The sequence below is a fragment of the Danaus plexippus genome, chromosome 24, assembly GCF_018135715.1.
Source record: "Danaus plexippus chromosome 24, MEX_DaPlex, whole genome shotgun sequence".
NCBI lineage: Eukaryota > Metazoa > Arthropoda > Insecta > Lepidoptera > Nymphalidae > Danaus > Danaus plexippus.
This window is the reverse complement of record NC_083552.1, coordinates 612,893-633,129: the sequence shown is the minus strand read 5'-3', so window position 1 is coordinate 633,129 and position 20,237 is coordinate 612,893. Positions and strand designations below refer to the sequence as shown.

The 20,237-nt window shown below is 34.9% G+C and overlaps 1 protein-coding gene across 2 annotated transcripts; it reads left to right on the top strand.

Moving 5' to 3' along the window:
* The first annotated feature begins 1,180 nt into the window (after positions 1-1,180).
* On the top strand, positions 1,181-17,566 carry LOC116775887 (gamma-aminobutyric acid type B receptor subunit 2). Of its 2 annotated transcripts, none has more exons than XM_032668910.2 (31): positions 1,181-1,394; positions 4,552-4,704; positions 5,200-5,303; positions 5,599-5,736; positions 6,531-6,698; positions 6,840-7,015; positions 7,970-8,144; positions 8,705-8,783; positions 8,857-9,011; positions 9,181-9,329; positions 9,470-9,616; positions 9,791-9,900; positions 10,589-10,719; positions 10,813-10,959; positions 11,255-11,365; positions 11,505-11,633; positions 11,961-12,056; positions 12,217-12,402; positions 12,551-12,668; positions 12,765-12,858; positions 12,976-13,147; positions 13,421-13,576; positions 13,690-13,828; positions 14,255-14,356; positions 15,006-15,110; positions 15,258-15,330; positions 15,707-15,762; positions 15,854-15,930; positions 15,996-16,076; positions 16,143-16,506; positions 16,720-17,566. In XM_032668910.2, the coding sequence occupies exons 2-31, from the start codon at positions 4,557-4,559 to the stop codon at positions 16,968-16,970; spliced, it is 4,137 nt and encodes a 1,378-aa protein (XP_032524801.2). In that variant the 5' UTR covers positions 1,181-1,394; positions 4,552-4,556; the 3' UTR covers positions 16,971-17,566. The 2 variants fall into 2 exon arrangements, with proteins under 2 accessions (XP_032524801.2, XP_032524804.2); XM_032668913.2 differs by having other exon boundaries at positions 1,182-1,394; positions 10,813-10,935.
* Positions 17,567-20,237: the final 2,671 nt, after the last annotated feature.

The window sequence follows — 20,237 nt, the reverse complement described above, 5'->3', positions numbered from 1 at the left end:
ACAAAACCATAGCCTAAAATATATGCCTTCGTTTAAATACAGTTAATTTTAATTATTTATATACAAAATTCATGCAATTTTCATTTAGATTTTTTTTAGTTAAAGAGTATGTAAAAATGTATATGTCTTTAAAGGGATGCTTGTAACGAAATTCAATATGTGCAATGGCAAATTTGAATTCGATATGTCAAATAAAAATTGTAAGTTATTGAAAATTAGACTGTAATGCATTACAAAAAAGTATAGAATCATAAAATTTTAGAGAAATTATACTTCTCTTCTAGAATACATAGTGTATTCTTTCCTAGTTTCTATAGTCTTATCATTATTTTTAAACACAAATATTTTTATAGACCATTGATCTCTAAAATTTAGGAACTTTAAAAAAAATTTAATAATCTCAATTGTTACCTTTACTGAGAGTAAATAATTCTATTATGCTCCAAAAATATTGTATTGATTGAATATTAATCATTCAATTAATGTAATATTTTTGGAGCATGTTAAAACTTTCATTGATTGCATTGCATTTATATTCATACACGATGGTCGGTTACTATGCAATATTTGATCAAATGTTGGTGTAAGTGACCAATGTTTACCGACTCAAAAGACACGCCCCGTGTTCTGGGCATGCGCGACCATTCAATGTCTAGTGATGTACCACCCATATAGCTATATTTAAACTAAAAGTTTATTTTAATACCATAAATATCGCTATAAAAATATTTTCGACGATTTACTGAAGTTGGAGGTATTACAGTAAGAATGTTTATTTTGTTTTTTATTTTTAAATTCATATTTATTTAAAAAATGACATAACATATCTTGTACGGAGTACCTAATGTTTAATTTTTCAGAGAAATTGCATTTCACAATTATTTTTTTGTAACTGGAATTATATTTAATATTGTAATTATTCTGCAAATTATTCGAAGATAGAATAAATTCATCTATACAATACATTAACATCACTATACCAGAAACTTACCCTCTATCGATTCGCCCCGGTAAAGCCTAATTTCGTATGTTTGCTCGCGTTTGCTTTATTTCAGAATCGTATATAACAGTCGGGGTATTTAAAAATAAGTACTATTTATATTATTATAATAACCATTTTTACTTGTTAATCAGAACCACTTACGACATTTGTTTCCTGTTGGGATTAGTTTAGGAGCATCACGCGAAACAATACTATGTGCTCTATGATTGTGTAATAAGGTTTACTGTTGGTTGTGTTTCATTACTGGAGTATTCAGAACTTGCGAAGAGCTGTAAAGGTTTCAGTGAGGTGTCCAAGTATGATATCGACGCTCCGTATATTTTCTTGTCTTTTATTTTTGATGGTTTTGTGACGAAAATAGTGTTTTACTTGTGGTTTTTCAAAGAAACAGGTTAGTGGAATAGTTTATACAGCTTGGTACATTGTAGGCTTTATAATTCCAGTAGTATTTATTATTATGGCATAAAATGGAATATTTTCAAATAATACCTCTATCTACATATTTTTAAGAACTAAATGTAATTAAATCTCATTTACAGGGAAACCTTTTTTAACTTATAACTAAAAAAATCGTCAGACTGATTAAATATATAAAAAATGCATATAGTGAAGCAATCAATAATGTGAACTCGATAAATGTCGAGAACACAAACGAAATGACAGAAATGAGGTTACGAAAAAAAGGTTTTAATTATTTAATAATATTTTTTTATTCGTGTGACGAAGAAAAATTATATTATTAATCGTATTATTGAAATAATAAAAAAATCACAAATTAAATAAAAAAATATATATTGATTTATAATTATAATAAAGTAAAATTATCCTTCGTATTGTTTAAAAGAAAAATACAAATTAAATAAAAAGAAATATATAATAATTTTATATTTATAATTAAGTAGATGAGATATTTTAAACTTTTTGCAGACTACGATATAAATGGAATCTATGAGGCAGTTATTTTCGTTTTTGTTTTTTTTTAAATCTTGATATTCCAATCTGTTGCTTTTACTATCTTTAGCTGTGACGGAATGTAAATAATCCTAGACATTCGTTTATATATATATATATATATATATATATATATATATATATATATATATATATATAAAACTTTATATCGTCCTGTAGAATAAATTTGTTTGTAAAAACTATAGATTCCTTATATTTGAATAATGAAACTGAAAGTTTTAAAATTAAAATGACATTTAAAACCTTTTATATGTCATCAATATTGATATATATTTTTTTTAATATAAGACATTTACATTTGAATGTTCGATATTCTGAAAACTAACATTTTGTTTCATTCATTTAAATGAAATTTAACCAACGGCTTCTTTTTTAATAAATTTTCCGTCACACACTGCTACAATACTTTATAGAGTTTATAGTATTTTTCGTCCTTAATTCTTTTATATAAAATAAAATAAATACTAGTTAGGAATAAAATGTATCCAATTAGTTGCATGATAATATGTACCTAGTTAATTTTATTATAGGTTTTTTTTTAATAACCGAAAATGCTCTTAATGTACCGTTTCACGTAATAGGGAAAATATGAAAATTACTGTACAAATATATAATCCGTAAAACAAGTGTGTAATTAATAAGTAACTTATAAAATTATTTTTGTCAGTATATCTTTTATTTGTATGTTAATAACATAGAATACAGCAAGAATAAAACAAAAGAATAATAATAAAAAAACTATCTATGTATAGAAAAGTAAGTGTCTTTTGACATAGTTAATAAGCCCACCATATTGTTCGCAATTCTTGACTTTATGTTTGTTGAGTCACACGCCAAGCGGTTAAGTAAATTTTCCTTTTATTTTTCATATATAAATGAAATAAATCTTTTAAACGGCTAACCAAAAACCTTCAATATATTTTAAATTTAATTTTAAAAACAGTTTATTTATTCTGTACTTATCGTTATTATAGAGAACCATTGACGATTAGTGACAAACAGATCGACAGTATAGTAAGTCGCAATAATAACATAAAAATATCTTTGTAAATATGTACTTCCAACATTTTTTATTCATGTATTACCAAAAATGATTCTGCGGATATACTACGCGTGCTTTATTTTTGAAAAAAACTACATACTCCCGATGTTTCGGCTACTTTGCAGCAACCGTTTTCACGGGCAGATGAGATGTGAATGTCTGTCAGTTGGTCCTGTTATTTATCATCTCCCGCCATCGAACCTCGGTATATATTTGTCTTCACAAGCGAGGATTTGTGGTTCATCAAACCGAATGTAGTGGCCTGGTTTGTCCAATGTGTGTTCACACACTGCTGACTTGAGTCGCGCCTATTTTTGATATCTGAGATGTGTTCTTTAACTCTTGTACCGATGCTCCTCTTCGTCTGTCCAATATATGACAAGCCTTAGTCACAATCAAGTTCTTATACATCCGCTTGTTGCAAAGGAATAGTAGTCTTTATCAGTCTCAACAATTCAAACTCTTATGTGATTTGTAAATAGTCTTGATCGAAACCTTCTTCAAGATGTTGCCTATTCTGTCAGTAACTCCCTTCACATATGGTAGTATCGCAGGTTGTCGCTTAACTGTGGGTGGCTTCAAGTGGTTCTTGCGATGCTGGCGAGGCACGGGCAGGTTGTTGATGGTGAGAGCATGTTTTACATGCTGCAGCTCGGCCTCTAGGTGGTCAACATCACAAGATGCTAGGCTCTCTGTAACAAAGATTTGCCAATGGTAGCTAACTGGATAGGGTGGTGATGTTATGTGAGTTACCATTTAGATACCTATCCGTATGTGTGGGTTACCTATAAACAGTATGTCCCAAATTATTGTCAGGATTCTAACGAAAAGTATATCAAGGAAAGCTAAAGAATTATATGCCTCTAATTCTATAGTAAACTGAATCTTTCTATTTAAGTTTAGAATTAAGGTGGTTCAGAAAAGCAGATGTTTCATTTTTATTTAAAGTTGTGAAGGTATCATCTACATACCGTTTATATATTAAAGGTCTTATTGGAGGAGAGCAAAGGGCTCGCGCCTCGAAGTCTTTCATTTCAACTTGTTATATTTGATTCCGGCCTTTTAGACTTTAGTCTCCACAAAAAATGTAAACAATATAAAAAAAAAAATATATATTAATAATAGCTTTCTGAATAAAAGATTCACTTGTTAAAAAAAATGCAAGAATTATCTCATTTGCCGCAATTAACAAAATGCAAATAGTAAACGCTTTATCTTACGTTACAAGTAATAAACTTTTTCATTATGTTCTGTTCTTTTCTGTTCTGTATACCAGAAAAGTAATTAAAACACAATATTTTTAAGTAAAAAGTAGCTGTCAACTCTTTCACTACAATCACTTTCGAGTAAAAAACTACAATATCAACTGTTATACTACAATAAATACAATTAAATTATACTATATTTCATGCCATTTTTGTTTCAATAGGAAGATGAATATTATGTTTAAATTCCTTACCTATATGTCTAAATGTTACCTGCCAGTGGACATTTACCTTTATCATATAAAACCTTCATTCCATGTTTCTTTCAGTCATCATGTCGCTGGTGATGGTCCTGTTGATGGCTGGTCTGGTCACAGGAGTGCCCCAGAAACCCAACCTGGACGCCATCTTGAATCGGCGGACGGACGTTTACATAGCTGGTTTCTTCCCTTTCGGCAAGGGGGTGGAAAATTCAAACACTGGTATCTTTAGATAATACCTTGTCACATCTTATGGGCTATTAACGGTTACTTAATGTCGTAGCCGGATAGTTAAGCTTTATTTCCAAATAATATTAAGGAAGATGTTGCATAATTTTTCTCCATTAAATTTATGTATTATAGATAATACCTAATTAATATATTCTTAGAAACAAGATCAGAATTGACTTTTTAAAAAATAATATTCAATACAATTTCTCTGTTAATTTATTAAATTTACACAAAACTAGAAGCAATTTTAAATTAATAGCTTTCAATTTAAACTTATTGTGAATTAAATCTACGATCGATTAATCTATCACACCAACGCGTGTTACAAACAAAAAAAGTCCTGATCTCACGGACAACTGCTTATATGTCGTTCGCCCCTCTCCTACCCTCTCATATTCCTACAATATGTTATTTAAATTGGCAATCAAATTTATCTTTCATAACGTGTAAGAGCTGAGTACCAAAGCTATGCTAAAACCGCTGTAGGTCGAGGTGTGATGCCGAGCGTGAAGCTGGCTCTGGACCATGTTAATGAACACGAATCAGTGTTGAGGAACTACAGGCTTCATATGTGGTGGAATGACACAGAGGTAACTCCTTCGTCAAAACTATATAAACCTTTGGGTAACATATTTTTATTTTGAGTAGAAATTAATTATCTAACAGATTCGTGCTTCTCGTTGAATTATTTACCGGAGCAATACATATGTTTAGTGCCAGTTCCTTATTTACATCTAAGAAGAATAGATTTCAAGCAGGTATCAGAGTTACGATCGAAATTTAATTTAGCCACATCTAATGGAAAAATATCTTAAACAATAAAACTTCTCATGATGAACTGATTATATGTATCTGGTGACTCATATATTGAACTGTTTATATTAGTGTAACGCAGCTGTCGGTGTGAAGTCCTTCTTCGACATGATGCACAGTGGACCACACAAGTTGATGCTGTTCGGAGCTGCTTGTACTCACGTTACCGACCCTATAGCAAAGGCGTCTAAGCACTGGCATCTTACACAGGTATGTACAAAACATAACTGCACCTTTTTTTACAGAGGAAAACTCCGGCAAGCCGTCACTCGAACTCCATACGAATCCACTAAAACACCCTGCGTTGGTAGGTAGACGATCAGGAGTAGGCGGATACGCTACTGTGCTCCCGTCAGTTGGTGGTGAGGCCGATTGCAGTGCCGACCCGGGTGTCCCCAAACCTAGAGCGGACGGTCCACCACCCGGAAGGGCGGTGAGTCGGAGGTAGTTCCTCCTCGCACGCATCCTTCTTTACTTGCGGAGTGACAAAGCAAGAGAGTCGTGCTCCCACTTTTTCTCTGTCTACCTTTTTTGCGTGATGACATTCTCGCAGAAGGCATGAAATCCCACCTAGGCCTCCACTCTTCCAAGCATCGCGTCGATGATGGGACCCACCATTGGGACCCACCACACCCCCATCATATGCTCCATTGAGTTAAAAACCGCTCCACAGTGTGGGTACGACGAAGACTCTTTCCGACCGATTTGATGTGAGTACTTCCGGAACAGCCATGTAAGGAATGTATCTGCACCAGGCGATACGTCAGCTATCCATGTTTGCGATCGACCCACCTATCCAAGTGCGGCCCAATCGTATTCAAGACTCTTCGACCCGACCAATTGTGGCACAGGGACTAACGCGTCTCTCTCGGAAAGGAGAATATAACTACACATACAAAACACATTAAATTAAACTTAACTACACCTAAACCTCTTAAACTATTAACAATAATATAATGCATTGAAATAAACCAAAATTTTTATAAGTGCTTATTAAATTTCAGCTCTCATACGCCGATACACATCCGATGTTCACAAAAGAAGCATTTCCGAACTTTTTTCGCATTGTGCCATCAGAGAACGCGTTCAATATGCCTCGGATCAGGTTACTGGAGCATTTCAATTGGACCAGAGTTGGCACCATTTACCAGAATGAACCCAGATATGCTCTGGTGAGACCAAAATAAATACCATAGAAAATACTCTATAAACAAAAACTAGTAAAAGAATTTGGAATCCTATTTCAAAGAAACTGTATATAGTTATTGATAAAATTTTACAGAATTTATAGCAAGTTATTGACTTAATTGCAGGCCCACAATCGCCTTTTAGCTGAGCTAGATGCCGCGAAATTTATAGTTGACGAATCACAGAGCTTCGCGACAGAAGTGAAGACCGCGCTGACGAAACTTAAGGAGAAGGACATCAGGATCATTTTGGGAAACTTCAATGAAACTTGGGCTTTGAAAATATTCTGCGAGGCCTATAAGTAAGTTATCTTAAGATACAGTGACTATAAAATCTCTTTCTCCTTTGGCTTGGACTATTGAAGTCATGAAGTTAAGTCCCACATACAACAGTCTGGACCATTTTTATTTATTTATTTATTTAAATAGGAAGCCAACGTTGTATACAATTTTAGTTCTTAGTCTTAATTAACACTAAATAATTTAATTTGTTACATGCATTAATTGTACACCCCACTTATAGGCTAACTCGACATTATCATGTGCGAAAATAACATTCTTTGCATGTTCACTCACGAACAAAAAAAAATAGTAATAATAATAAAAATCTAATAATAATCTTAAACAATAGCAAATGTGAAACAGTTGAAAGCAACAATTGGTAAAAAATGAGGTACAAATAAAGTAAAACAATTACAAGCACTGACTTAAGGAAAAAGTAACGAGAACCAAAAAAAGAAAAAGTGTGATCACAAATCATAATCAAAACGCAATAATAATACTGGGCTGATAATAGAGTAGTAATTAAAAATTATGATAATATTAAGCCCAAAAACCAAGACATTCTTGCGCAGTATATTCCACAGAGACCTTACTTCGTAGAATTACTGAGACTAACCTCAAGTAGTCAGATAGCCTTTTGCTAGTCTTTTGAAAGGTAAACGAGAATGCTTGAAAATATCTAACCCAGCTCCTTTAAATACGTTATTATAAGTTAGAATCATTCTGTTGATGGGAGCATTACGGCCGATGTTAGTCCTAGCAAACCTTTTCAGAGTTCTGCCTAATTCTTTCTGATCTAATAACTTCCAATATTCTCTAAAACTTTATGTAGTAAAAAAATCCTTTTTTATTTTCAATCTTTTTTTCAAATCTGCATCAACATTTATTTATTTGTCTACATCATTGTAAACCACGTTACAAAAGGCAATTGATACTACGTTGCATCTCCTCTCTGTTGTGCTCTCCTTCAACAGGCTGGAAATGTATGGTCGCGCGTACACGTGGCTACTGTTGGGCACGTACAGTGGTCGGTGGTGGACGCGCCGGGCTCCTTGTGACCGCACCGAGCTCAGGGCTGCCCTTGACACTGCCATCCTCGCCGATCTCCTACCACTGTCAACCACCGGGGAGACAACAGTGTCTGGCATCGTTAGTATGGATATGGATGTAAAAACTTATCTGATTGATGACTCTTAATCTTGGCCCATGCGTGTATTCATAACTCTGAGGCGACTAAGCAAAATAAGTTCGCGTAACTAAACGCAGTACAAGATCAGACTATTTTGTGTGAGAGCGTGCCCTGTGCATATGAACCGCAAGCCTACATCCGGTCTCTAGCAATAATTGAGTTTACGCCACCTTATTTGTCATGGCGCCTGCGCATCTTTTGTCTGCGCTAATGACTGGGCGGAGACTTCCTAGTCGAACGGTCAAGTTCGACAACTAATTATATTATCACGTATTTGCTTGTATACATGTCGATGAATTTGTCTTAATAAATTAATTATGTGTGTACTCGCTTTTAAAAGAACTCTGCCCTTGTCGCTAAAATATTTCTTTTCTTATTTTTATCGCTTTATTGCTTGAGTGTTTATTCACTTTTATATTATATACATATATTACGTATTAGTCGAAGTCCGTTCTACTTCAACTCGAACTACTGTTGAGAAACTGCCTTTAATCAAACTGCAATTAGTAACCTTTTTCAGACGGCCAAAGACTATCAAGTCGAATACGATAGAAGGAGAGGAATCGAATATTCTAGATTCCATGGATATACTTACGATGGTATATGCTTTCATCTGATACAAAGTGGATCAATTTCTTTGGATACCATATTAAAAACGCTTTTCTATTACAGGTATATGGGCAATGGCATTAGCAATCCAGACAGTTGCTCATAGAGTTAAGTTAAAATATAAAGAGAAGACAGTCCAGGATTTCAGATATCGAGATAAGGAATGGGAGCAGCTATTTTTAGATGCATTGAGCAATGTTACGTTTGAAGGTGTTACGGTAGGCGATAAAGTTTTAAATTGTATCAAACTCACTAGCTACATAGAAGTTTTATATTACTTTATTCTAAAAATCACGAAATGCTTTCATTTTTCTGATGAACCTTGAACCCACAATCATATCAAGCCTTGCAATTATATTAGAACATTGAAATCCATGCAACAAATAGGGTCCGGTCCGTTTCTATGACAACGAGCGCAAGGCTTCCATCCTGCTGAAGCAGTTTCAGGGAGAAGCTGGGGAAGTGAAAGTCGGCGAGTACTGCGCCGAAAGAGATAGGCTCGATCTTGCAGGGGATGCTTTTAAATGGGTCGGCAAGTAAGTACCATGAGGATAATGTAATGTAAAAAAGTGTCTATTCAATTCAGTCACAATTCTGCTTCCCACATCTGCCACCTCTTGTCACGAGTCAACCGAAGCGGTTTTTCCTTAACTTGAGCATCGCATCACATTTCCAGAAATCCTCCCAAAGATCGTACGTTGCGTCTGATCGAACACACTCAAGTCAACATCACTATTTACGCGGTGTTGGTGTCGTGTTCCGTGCTCGGCATCCTGTTAGCTACAGGCTTCTTGGCTATGAATATACATTATAGAAATCAACGGTACGTTCCCGGAAATATGTACATACGAATAACTTATTTCTATGCACCTAAACCTTTAGATACTGTCTGATCTAATTTAATGTAACCCCAAACCTATTAATGGAAGTCTTTCTAAACGTGGTCTGCTTGTTAGTTAAAAAAGTTTATGTATATTCTCATTGACATGAATTGCAGGTACATAAAAATGTCATCTCCTCACCTGAACAACCTCATCATAGTGGGCTGTATGCTCACCTACATGAGTGTCATCTTCCTGGGCCTGGACTCCAGCCTCAGCAGCATTGGTACGTCGCCTCGCACAGCGTACATGTCGTTTATATCATTCATAATATATGTGTTCTCTCTATCTTAATCGGATCGAAAGGTAACATACTTAAAATTGACATAAAATAAATTATTAATATAAAATAGATAAAATGGCACTTTCGATTCGCATGACGCTGGCACACCGTCATAATCATGGTCTCATCATGTTCATTAATTCTTAGGTCTTTCTCAGGACGTACCACGTGGAGGTAATAGCTTGCTACAACCCCAGCTTGAGCTTCGTCCCCGGGCAGAATGGAACCCGCTAACCAAATTTTGGGAACTCCCCTTTTTTCTCGTAGAGTGATTCTGAGAAAGACCTAGGCCGTTCTCTAGGTCATCGGAGTCGACAGCATGTTTCCAATCTTTGGTTTATTTTCCTTCTTTCCATAGCTTTCGGTGGTATGTTAAACTTGTGTTTTCATAGCTTTGCCCTCCAGTGTTTGTAAGTACGACGTCAATGCTTATATTGTTTCGTGTATCATAAAGCACTTACATCACAATCACCATAAATCATGGCGAAATTGCTTAGAACCAATGCATGTTTAAACAGTTACTAAATCAAAACGAATATAATACTTAAACCTATTAACATCCTAATTCATTATTGTTCTATTTTCGACCTTTCCACAATTTACATAGAAGTTAACTAGTTTTACCCCCCAGCCGCGTTCCCCTACATCTGCACGGCTCGCGCTTGGCTCCTCATGGCGGGGTTCAGTCTCGCTTTCGGTGCGATGTTCTCCAAGACTTGGCGCGTTCACTCAATCTTCACGGACGTCAAACTTAACAAGAAGGTAAATTTTGAAACTATACCCTCAAAATAAATTTCTCTACATAAATTTATTTTAAAATTTTCTATTTTACTAACGCTTTCAAAATGTTTTCAGGTTATCAAAGACTACCAACTGTTCATGGTGGTGGGCGTGTTGCTGTGCATCGATTTAGCCATCATGACCACGTGGCAAATATCTGACCCATTTTACCGAGCAACGAAACAGATGGAGGCCTATGTTAGTCAAACAAACGAAGATTATGTTAGCATTAATATGTTCTTCTCTGATTGTTGCTAATTGCTATAACCCTTTTTAAAATATTAAAGAGCAAAAATCTCTAAAATAATACTTTTGTCTGAGAACCCAACGATATATTTAAAAAAAAAACATCCAAATCAAACATGTATTACATGAATGGTAAAAATATAAATATTGCGAACATGCAAGCAATTAATTTCAGATTGAATTCTAAAAACTTGAAACCCAGATGGCTTTTCAAATTTTTAGTTTTTTTTTGTATTTTTCTCTGACAAGTAATCTATTATATACATTGCAGCCTCATCCGACCAGCGAGGACATAGTCATAGTACAAGAGAATGAGTACTGCCAGTCGGAGCGGATGCCTATATTCATTGGCATCATATATGCTTATAAAGGACTTTTACTGGTAAGGAATCAATTGTTCGGAAATGTGTGGAAAGACATTCCTCTCTGATTACCGCGAAGGGGTATGGGAAGTGTAGAGAAATTAGAAAAAGCTAAACTAAAGATACCTACTAATTTTCATTGTATTTCCGTTCAAACAGATATTCGGAGCGTTCCTGGCGTGGGAAACAAGACACGTCTCAATCCCAGCTTTGAACGACTCCAAACACATCGGTCTGTCCGTGTACAATGTGCTCATCATGTGTATCATGGGTGCTCCCATAGCTTTAGTAAGTAACCGTCGCTAAGAAAACACCCCATATACTTTACCTATACTTTAAGTTAATGACCGGTATTAAAATATATGATTCACATGACCAAAGTAAATTCTAACTAAAGGGAAAAAGGGATGACTAATCCGAAATAAAATGGTAGTTAATATTGCCATATTTACCATATATATGCCGAAGACAAACAAGAAATTAAAACTGTTAGAAAGTTCTCAAAAAGTTTTGTTTCATCGATATTTTTCAAATAAAATGAAGGAAAATTTTTTGTTATTTTTTAAAAATGTCTTCAGAAACCCGATATATAAATCCTTTCGTTTCTTTTCACAGGTACTGGCAGACCATAAGGACGCTCTATTCGTACTGATTGCAATTTTTATAATTTTTTGCACGACAGGAACTCTATGCTTAGTATTTGTACCCAAAGTAAGTTATTTTTTAGGAAAAAAATTATGACTTAATTTTATTTAGATCATTGGGAAATGCCTAATATGTACTAAAACAAATTTTAAGTCCCACTTAGTCCATTATGCACGAAAAATGAACATTTTAATAATCGATTTCTCGTCCTTCTATTGTATTTCAGTTGGTAGAGCTTCGCCGTAACGGTCAAGGCGGGACGGGCGGCGCTCGCATCCGCGCCACGCTCCGCCCAGCCGCCCCACACGACTGCCGATCACCAGGTCCCGAGCTGGAGAGACGGCTCAAAGAACTGCGACAGTACAACACGAGATACAGACGAACCTTGCAAGCCAAGGAGAACGAACTACAGGTAGAAAATTTAAAATAACCTTTATTTAACCATTAGTCTGTTTTCTACATAACTGTGTATATCTAACCAAAATGCACTTTACAGACTCCTGTTGGACGATTTTTAATAGATAAAATGTTAAATGATGTACTTGTTACTTGTTTTATAGATGCTCTTGAGCAAACTTGGAAGCGACGCCAGTTCAGAATCATCGATTCGGGATTCAAAATCACCTTCGTCTACACGAACTCGGTTACCGGTACCGAGAGAAAATATAAGTCATCCAGGTATAGAAATTAAACTTCTAATTTGAAATACCCTTTTAATATTCTATATTAATTAAAATATTAAATTATAAAACTTATATGCTCATACATCAACAGAGACAAGTGATATTACATCGGTGTGTAGTCTCAGTGCTTCAGCCGGAGCGGAAACTGAGTTTATCGGTATGCAGACTCAAATGTCCACTGAAAAGTGAGTAAAAAATATTTAAACGAACTATTTTATTTGTCAATTTGTAAGTACTAATAATTACTATTCATTGACTTATGCAAAAATAACCTTTCTCCATAACATAAATATAATTTTCAGACTGAAGCCATCGGCGCCACCGGAACCTATAAAGGAAGTAAAAGAACCGAAGAAAGAACAAACAAAGGCGGTCTCTTTCAAGAACCACTTGGACTACACGAGTCCGCCTTCATCAAAAGCTGTTCCTGAGAAGGATCAACTCGCCAAGCTTCCTTACGGATGGTCTTCTGAGGTTTGAGCAACTTTGTTAGGAATTCCATCTCCTGTAATAAAGTCTATAAAAGATTTTCAGAAGATTAATATAATCTGCAACTAAAGTAATTTTATTTCCATCTGTATTCTTTGTAAAAGATCCTTAATTAAAATATGGGGACTTTATAATTTATATGTTTGTCTATATAATTATTTCATTTAAGCACACTCACTTCGATAGCAGCTTAGGTAGTATTAAAAAATGTTAGAAATAAAATATTCGAGAAATATAACGAATTTGCTTTCATCTAAGGAACAAGACGCACCGAAAGCAAGGGTATCAGAGCCGGTGAAGGCAGAAGCGAAGACTATTCCAGCGCTGAAAGCAAGCGACACTCCGGTCGCGAAATCCATGCCCGCTAAAGTTCAGGAACCTATGTACACTAAAGCTGCGTCTAAAATATTAAAGGTACTATCGAATGGACAATTCTACTGTTGATGAGACAAAGTCGTTCTTCACAATTTTTTAGAATCTTTTAAGAAATAACTTTTTTTAATATATTGTAATACAAATTGTCGTAGACTCCCGAACAACAGAGACAGCCGAAACCAGACAAGCCGTATAAATCGGGTCCTCGAACACATCGCCGCGTGTCTAGCGTCGCGGCCGGACTCAGAGAGCTGTTAGAACCACCGCCCGGACTTGAGAGGACCGTCATAGGTAAGAAAATACCTTACCGAGTGAACCGGGGACTGAGCTCATATAGTTTGGTCTGTCAGTCTCAAAATATTAATCGTTTGATGAATTTCTCGTCTTAGAGCTGCAAAAGACAATAGTGACAAACGAGAATCTGCTAGGATCTTTACATTGCGAAAGAATTCTTTCCACTATTACTCTATCAGCATTAAATTTATTTAGTTAAAAATTTTCAGTAGATATTTTATTGTGTACAGAAAAACTTATGGTAAGGTTATAGAACATTTACAAATCAAGAATGTTATGACGCTTGAAGAAGGGAATAGACTAACAATTTACTTGTGAATTGATAGCAAATATACTTATGATAAAGACTTGCCCGACAGAGTGTATTTTATTTAGACATTTATTCTGTAGTAGCAGATAACATATCATATAAAACATTTTCAGGGCAAGAACGCGATCCGCCCCCAGCGGTGAGAACTAAACAGGAACCGGAAGATATTTTGGACATCGAACACGACTATTCATCGACGGAAAGAAGAAAGACATGTGAGTATAATATATATTTCATAAAAATCTGCATTAATATTGACAAACAAATGCATTACGTTTACGGTTTGGTTTATTTGGCATCAAATGGCTACGTTTGTGGATGTTACAGAAGAAATATGTAGATCAGAGGATTACAGGGTGTAACTAAAGATTTTAGGATATTGAACATATATAGATTGGCATCTAATTTTTTAAAATTTTAATTATTATGGTTGATTATACTTCGTTTTATAAAAACAGTAGGCTAAGTACGACGGTTTTGTCATAAATTAGTTGCTAGGCAGATTAGTATGATGATTGTTTTTAATGTGGACGGTACAAGATAATACCATCATTAATCTTTATACGATGAATGAGAGAGCCAGTTGCCCTTTCCCTTTTCCCACCCTTTCCTGCACTTTCCCACCTTTTCCTCTCCCTCTTCCCCAATCAAGTGTGGCAAAATATCCGCAAATCTACGTTGCGGATGTCCATGGGCTACGGTACTACCTCCATCAGGTATGCCGTCATCGCGGTTGCCCCCTTTAGCATAAAAAAATATAATTGCATAAATCTAAATCGGTTACACTCTTAATCTTTTTCTAATATTGTAGTAAATTATACTGACATTTTCAATATTAACTTCATCTTCTCATTATTTACTCAGGCCAAAGAAGAGATTCAGAAAAAAGGAAGAAAGAGTTCATAGTAGTACAAAGCGACTTGTGGGACACGAACACTTTCCAATATACTTGTCAGAAAACGCCTCCAAGTAAGTGAATGTACATGATATAATATGTTTAATCCTGAAACGAAAGAGGAATTCCAGAGAAAGTGAGCTATTAGTTTAGTCATATATGATGAATAGGTAACTAAACACTTTGATAACAATCGTAACTCCTTAATAAATCTATTTAAGGCCACCCTCATACACCAATGCAGAGGAGCGTCTCCGAGAAGAGTAGACAACAATCTTCGCCGCATCATCACAGGTATAACAAACAATTCAACAAACCATTACAACTATCTGTAATAACATCTCTTTAACTCCGATATATTGATGTGACAAAAAACAATTATTAACCATGAGACGCTATGAATAATAAAATATAAAATATTTAACTTACCAACATTTTTGACGATTACGACTGCCAAGGAAATTATGTCTAGACGGAAATGTTAGTCTAGAACTATGATATAATATTAATATTCACATCTCTGCCCGTGATCAAGGCTGCTGCAAAGTAACTGAAACTTCTAAAGTACAATGTTAAAACAATTATATCTTAAATCTTAAATCTCATTATATTATATGATATTATTTGGTAAATGATTTTAGCAACATCAGTGGAATAAATACATTTTCAGGGAACCAGAAACCCGAAGTACAGAGCGTAGAGCTTCGAACGCGTCCATCAACCACGGTATGGCTAAAATTATCATTATTCTCTTAATTACAACGGAATTTGGTCATACGGTGACTTAAATGTTTCATTATTGTTTCTTTTCATACAGTTGGTGCTCCAAGAGTTGGAACCCCAGAAGGATATAGAGAAGCCGAAACCCTTCGCATGAGCGACCGTATTTCGAAAGTATGGATTACTTATAATAAACTAAACTTAAAAGTAATGTATTAAACATTTTTTAATTTTTTCAGAGACGTGGTTCTGAATTTCCACAGCCGGTGAGCACACCGCCTCACCAGATACAATCCAAACGAAGGCAATCAGCTGCTGTGGTATGACATTGAAAGTAAATTCTTAGCATTCAAATGGAAAGACTTTTCATATAAATAATATTTTAGGTGCGATCGTACCAGGAAGAGAGAGGCGATAAAAATGAGATACAAAGGATATTAAACGATATTCCAAAAGATATAATAGAAGCAATCCCACCTCCTGAAACTGTGGAAATTCCAGACAGGAAACCAGATCCCGACATAATACGAGTGTCCAAAAAGCCAGAATCTCCAGTTAAAAGAATCCAAGACCCGGATACGATAAGGGTCACGAAGGGTCAGGATTCACCCTCAAGGAGACTGAGACAGGAAGCGGAACCACTGAAGAGAGCGAAAGGTGCTGGCGATTCGCCAAGACTAACTCAGGCAGCACAGGCGAGACCTGACCATCACAAAAGCAGCCCCAATGTTGCTTCCAGACACAAAGCTGGTAGGTGCATGAAGAATAGGTCTGATGATCTTCGGAGTTTTACTTTTATTATTAAAAAATATACTTAAGAATTTTTAGGTTCTTCTAATAGTTAAACAATGTCAACAAAAAATCATTGGAACAAGTCTAATTCGTCAAAATTTTCTGAAATATGTCTCTATGAGTTAACAGTTCAGTTCATATGATATCTTTAAAATGTCAATTTAATTCCAGAATCTCCAAAATCACGAGAAGAGCGTAAGTCCGCGACCTACTCCCGTTCAGATTCCAAACGTCAGGAATCAGCGGAACGCAAGATGTACACAGCTAGTTCAGAGTCTGAATTATTCGAGTGCGCCATTTTACCTATCTTCCACAAACTACTAACCGAACGACACAAGAGTCAACCGCACGGCCTCAACCTAACATACGGTGTCAGCTGTCCTAACATCTCTATTAAATGCGATATTGTTGAATATTTATAAATAAATACCATTCAGAATACTTTCACCTAAAACGGAACACCATTTATATTCGGTACTGAATCTAGTTTTAGGATTTTCTAGGATAATTAATACTTATGATTTACGATGGTTGGATTTTTCCTATAGAATTCTGTTCAAAACATTAATATTAAAATGACGATAGTTTAGTGTTAGGTAGGTAAATGAGCTTGGTTCACACACCGGCTAGAATTTATGCTAAAATCAATTATGTACATAAATTATATCAATAAGTACTAAAGGGTAGAATTAGATTTAAATTATATGTTAATAGCGCTACCTGTACCACGGTCTAAAAATGCAATGTTCTATTATTATAGTGTTCTTGTTACAAATAGTTAAAATCTTTGTACGCGAATTTCTTTTTCTAAGACACATTTTTAGTAATGGCAACATTTGAATTTAACGATTGCTTCAGTTGTTTACCTATTTAGATTTAATTATGACTGTTGTTTTTAGCTGTAATTATATATTACATCAGTTACTGTTTCGAAACCTGTATATTTCAAACAGAATACATAAATAAGTTAATCAATGGAAGTTTTTTGTTACATAAATGTTCTAGTTAGTAAGTTTTAAAGCTTTTCAAAAGGATTTAGAATATTAAGTATAAATAAGTAAAAAAATTACAAGTTCGTTTACGGGTATTTTGAAGTTACCACAATATAATTAATAGTGAAATATTCTAAACTAATAATAAAAGTCATCTTCGGTAGTCGTAGTTAATAAAGTGATACACGAAATATTTGTTGTTATATATTATAAGTCATATTATTATTAGATATAATTACTTATTTGTATATTTTCGACTTACGCTCACTGTTACTATAAATTATGTTGTTTATTCAAATTCTCCTATACTTGGTGTTGTGTTAATTATCTGTAAGTCCTATGTATAAAATCTATTTAAATTTGGTATTTTTACTATTTAACTTTTATTTAATGCACATAATAAAGACTTGATAGAAAATATTTGACTTAATTCTAAGATTATTAATAAAATATTTGAATATGTCCATTTTTGTTTTTTACTTCCCTTTATTGTAATGAATATTTAAAAAGCCTTAGTTGGGCTATGAGAAGTAATAAGTTTAAATAAATATTCTTATGCTTTTTCTGGTAGCGGTTGCTTGGTAATGCAATCTGAGGAAGACTCCTTCACTGGCGCGCGCAATTAGTGAGCTAGCCACTCTAAATAGGTTGCTCGCCAACTTTGTATAATCGCAGACTGAGGCGGTATGAGAGAACCCGATGGTGACCTCTGAGGAGACGGTTAAGGCGTCCCCAGGGTGTCCAGATCAAGCATCGAGTGGCACAGCAGTCTGACTGTTATAAGCATAGGCCTTGTTCAACTTTCACCATTCATATCCTTTTTTCTATTCTCTTATCCATGAGTAAATTGGACAGCGGCTTGCACTACCTCCTTTTAAAACAATACCTCACAAACACTTTCCAGTTCACCAAAACCTACAGGCTAGTAAGAAGTTACGTTTTTGACAGAAACGCGGCTTATTGTAAGATTCCGGGTTACACTCTCGAGTATAACTTTCTTCTGCGCCGGGGTAAGTGCGTTTATCGCAATAACATCTGCTGTCAGCGTCTCCGTCACCTTGAATACCCCAAATTTCCTAACCTCTGGATACTGGTAGACAAAATAGTTTATGCTGATGTTTACCGATTGTACTCGGTTATTAAAATACTTCAGTAAGGCTGCTGATGTTATTCTATGGTCCCCTTAAACGGAGCTGGTTTTTAGGAGATTTTAATGCCCTCCGTAGAGTGGCTTTTTTGTCTCCTAAGGTGGTTTATAAAAACCACCTTAGGAGAAAAGAAAAAAAAATTCATCTTGTAAATTTATTCCAGCTGGTAAAAAAGCTACCAAATTGCTTAATGATGAGACTGAAAACCCAAGCATTCGGCGTATTATTATTTTTTGAGTTGATGCTCAAAACTGCAAAATTTCAGAAATTATGTTCAAAAAGAAAGTCTTAACAAGCCACCAAATCCTGCGAATAGGCGTTAGAGAAGCCTTGTTCTGGCTGCTATTCCAACTAAAGTGCCGAAACATATACATCTGAGTCGTCTTTTGTTCTGATACGATTGTAGTGCCTCTCTTTAATTACCTTTACAGTGCCTATATTTTGGAACTTTCCTATAAATTTTCCCAAAAAGGAAGTCGTGAAGACCTCCGAAACTATGGCCCGATTACTATATATCTATATTGAATGGGACCTACATTTATTACTTATATTTATTCCAACAATTGACCCTCCACATTTATGGGGGAGAGTTCTTAAGAAGAAAGGTGAAACTCTTGCAGTTTCACCTGAAATCTCGTAAACTTCAGAGTCTGGCACGGTAACCTTATTGATAAGCTTTCTAACTGTGGCGTATTCCATGTTACGATTGCCTCGATTTCGGACTTACTGAGAGACTGTGCTCTACAAGTTTGTTATTGTTAAAAACTGTTTCTCATGGGGCCTGCCCTATTCGCAACTCTAATTTTGATGCAAATTAACGATCTGCTTTTACCAGGCTTTTTTAGTTACGCTGATGACAGCACAATTGAGAAGTGGCAACAAGCCAACTCTGTGAGCAATTTGGATCAATTAGAGTAAGAAATACAGACCATGGTAGACAGTGTTAATTTCACATTTCAAACTGACTCTAAACAGGGCAATAAAAATCTTTTGAAATTTAAATTTATCAAATAAAGTGAGTCCGTTCACTTTGACTTCGACTCTTCACAATCTGTCCTTGCGATACACCGATCGCCTTCAGTTATTAGGTTTTGCTCAGCCCTTAAATTACCTTCCCCTTTTTACTATAGGCTAACTAGATACACAGTTGGCGTCAAAATTTTTCTTTGTAGACCTTTCTCGCATCCGGACGAAGTAGAACATTTCGTCCTTGCTAAACACCACAGCAAAAGATTAGAGAACTTTGCCTGTGTCTATGTTGCTTTAGAATTATAATTTGGCACCTTTCAAAAAAGGGTGAATAAGTTACTGAGATAAATCGTTTACTCCTTACGACTTCATTTTCACTTATCAACAGAAAAAACAACAGTCAAGTACCATCCAGTCAAAATTTAAAACAATAACATATTGTGCAATAAAATATTATGTTTACATCTCTAATTTTATGATTATTACGATGCTAAACATTTTTGGTAAAGATTTAAATAACATAATTCATACACAAAACTTTTAAAATATTTAATCATATTATATTACCAAAGGTATTAGT

Bases quoted from the DNA above. Each gene is read 5' to 3' on its own strand.
- LOC116775887 (XM_032668910.2), top strand. From the start codon at position 4,557: ATGTCGCTGGTGATGGTCCTGTTGATGGCTGGTCTGGTCACAGGAGTG. The intron at 14,357-15,005 runs GTGAGTATAATA...TTATTTACTCAG, and splicing joins GACGGAAAGAAGAAAGACAT to GCCAAAGAAGAGATTCAGAA. The intron at 16,077-16,142 runs GTATGACATTGA...ATAATATTTTAG, and splicing joins GAAGGCAATCAGCTGCTGTG to GTGCGATCGTACCAGGAAGA.